We start from the raw sequence: 2,632 nt of genomic DNA, 5'->3' as shown, positions 1-2,632 counted from the left end.
ATGCCGGGGTGGAGCAATGGCACCTACAATGAGTCCTACACCAGCTTCCTCCTCATGGGCTTCCCAGGGATGCAGGAAGCCAGAGCCCTCCTGGTGCTGCCCTTCCTCAGCCTCTACCTGGTGATTCTCTTCACCAATGCCCTGGTCATCCACACGGTGGCATCCCAGCGCAGCCTGCACCAGCCCATGTACCTGCTCATTGCCCTGCTCCTGGCTGTCAATATCTGTGCTGCCACCACCGTGGTGCCCCCCATGCTCTTCGGCTTCTCCACACGCTTCAACCGCATCTCCCTCCCTCGATGCTTGGGACAGATGTTCTGCATCTACTTNCTNNTTNNNNTNGACTGCAACATCCTCCTGGTCATGGCTCTAGATCGCTATGTGGCTATCTGCTACCCTCTCCGCTACCCAGAAATAGTGACAGGACAGTTACTGGCTGGTCTGGTGGTNNTGGCAGNCACCAGGAGCACANGCATTGTTGCTCCAGTGGTGGTGCTGGCCTCGCGGGTTCGCTTCTGCCGCTCAGATGTGATCCACCACTTTGCCTGTGAGCACATGGCCCTGATGAAGCTCTCCTGTGGGGATATCTCGCTGAATAAAACAGCGGGACTCATTATTCGAACCTTTAATAGAGTCCTGGATATGCTCCTGCTAGGCACCTCCTACTCCCGCATCATCCATGCTGCCTTCAGGATCTCATCAGGTGGAGCACGGTCCAAAGCCCTGAACACCTGTGGCTCCCACCTGCTGGTCATCTTCACTGTCTACTCCTCCACCATGTCCTCATCCATTGTCTACCGTGTGGCGCGCACTGCCTCCCAAGATGTGCACAACCTGCTCAGTGCTTTCTATCTGTTGCTCCCATGTCTGGTCAACCCCATCATCTACGGGGCCAGAACCAAGGAAATCAGGCAGCACCTGGTAAGGTCATTCCTGAGTGCAGGCCCCTGAATCTCCTATGATCAGTCCGTGTTGGCCCCTCAGTATTCCTGGTGAAACTGAGGAAGGCAAGAAATGGGTACAGAGGGACCAAACGGCTACCACCACGCTCATGCTTACTAGGTTTATTGTTTTGTTTTGTTTTTAACTAATTTAGCATACAAAACAATAGGTTTCACCATGGCATTTTCATTACACTTGTGTCCATGATACCATGTTCTAATTTGTCCCCTTCACCCACTGTCTCCCTTGTGCCCCATATGTCCCACCATCATTGCGGCTTTCCTTTCTCATTTTGGCCCGCCCGCTTTCAGATCACACGAATTCCATTATCCCTCTGATTGCTCCTTCCCACAAACTTCCAGTCACCTAGAATAGAGGTGAGGGAGAGGGGGCGTGTACCAACAGCCCCTTCAGCACTGTTCTCCCCATCATCAGAACACCGGATACCGTCTGTGCTCAGGAAGAGCATCAGTGTGTCCACAGTTACACAGCAAATCGTGTTAAAGCTACTGAGATGTAGTGAAGACATCCGTGTCTATTCCTTCTAAGAGCTCTCACCCAAAAAGACCTTCATGCGATGCAGGTTTGCAGATGGTGTTTTAAACGTGGAGTCTTAGAAAAACAAAATGAACCTTTAAAAATAAAAATTAAGAATGCATCTTGACATCTGGGTGCCAGCTTTTCAAAAGAGTCTATTACTAAGTACATAAACTAACAAAAAGTGTTCTCCATGCTCAAAAAAGAATCAAATGTCAGGCTATTCACAGACTATTCCAAGGTAATTTACTATTGTCCCAGGTCATGGCTCACGCTGATTCTCAATAGGACTAAGTCTAAAACCTCCTGTTTAACTATCCAGACGATTTCAATTGGTATCATATAGAAAATCCCTGACTTAGAAAATCCATAGGGCAATTTTGTTGTGAAATTATTCTTGAGAAAAATAAATATTATTGAGGCTGGAAGTGGTGACCCAGAACTATCATCTCAGCACTTGAGAGGTAGAGACAGGAGGACAGGCATGAATTTGTGCCAGCCTGGTCTGTCTAGCAGGTCCTAGGTCAGCCAAATCTACATATTAAGGCCCTGTATCAAACCAAACAATAATAAATTATTGTTATTAAAAGTGTCTGGGGCTATCGTGGCAGAACACATGCATAGCATGCCCCTCGGGGTCCTGGATTTGATCCTTAGCACTGAAAAGATCAATATTGTTGCTAGTAAGTAGGGGGAGGGGATAGAAGAGGCCTCTACTTGCTACCACATGGTCTCTGAAGGTGCCATGGCTCAAAAAGACACAGCTTATTAAATAATACAGATGCATTATTAAGAATTTTAAGTGGAGGCTGGAGAAATGGCTCAGCAGTTGGGATCACTTGCCCCTCCTCAGGGGTTTTGTTTTCTGTTCCCAGCACCCATGTCAAGTCTCTCGCAGCTGCCATAACTCTAGCTGACCACCTAGGGCACCTGCGTACATGGCACACACATGAATAAACAAATATGTACATAAATAAAAATAAATGTTAAAATAAAATGGAGGCTGGAGAGACGGCTCAGTGGTTAAATAAGCATACTGCCCTTGTAGAAAGCCCATTCTCGGCACCATGTGAGACAATCTGTATCTCCAGCTCCAGGATAGCCAGTGCCCTCTCCTGGCCTCCACAGGCACCTTGCCTTAATGTGCACACAC

General features: G+C 48.1%; 1 protein-coding gene across 1 annotated transcript; it reads left to right on the top strand.

The window, feature by feature from the left end:
* Window positions 1–952, top strand: LOC110299310 (olfactory receptor 52K1-like). The gene has a single exon (XM_021168985.1). It carries the CDS (start codon window positions 1–3, stop codon window positions 949–951), a length of 951 nt encoding a protein of 316 aa, XP_021024644.1. The 3' UTR covers window position 952.
* The last annotated feature ends 1,680 nt before the right edge of the window (window positions 953–2,632 follow it).

Source organism: Mus caroli, chromosome 7, assembly GCF_900094665.2.
Source record: "Mus caroli chromosome 7, CAROLI_EIJ_v1.1, whole genome shotgun sequence".
Taxonomy (NCBI): domain Eukaryota; kingdom Metazoa; phylum Chordata; class Mammalia; order Rodentia; family Muridae; genus Mus; species Mus caroli.
The sequence above is the reverse complement of the archived record's forward strand: the minus strand, read 5'-3'. Positions and strand labels throughout refer to the sequence as shown.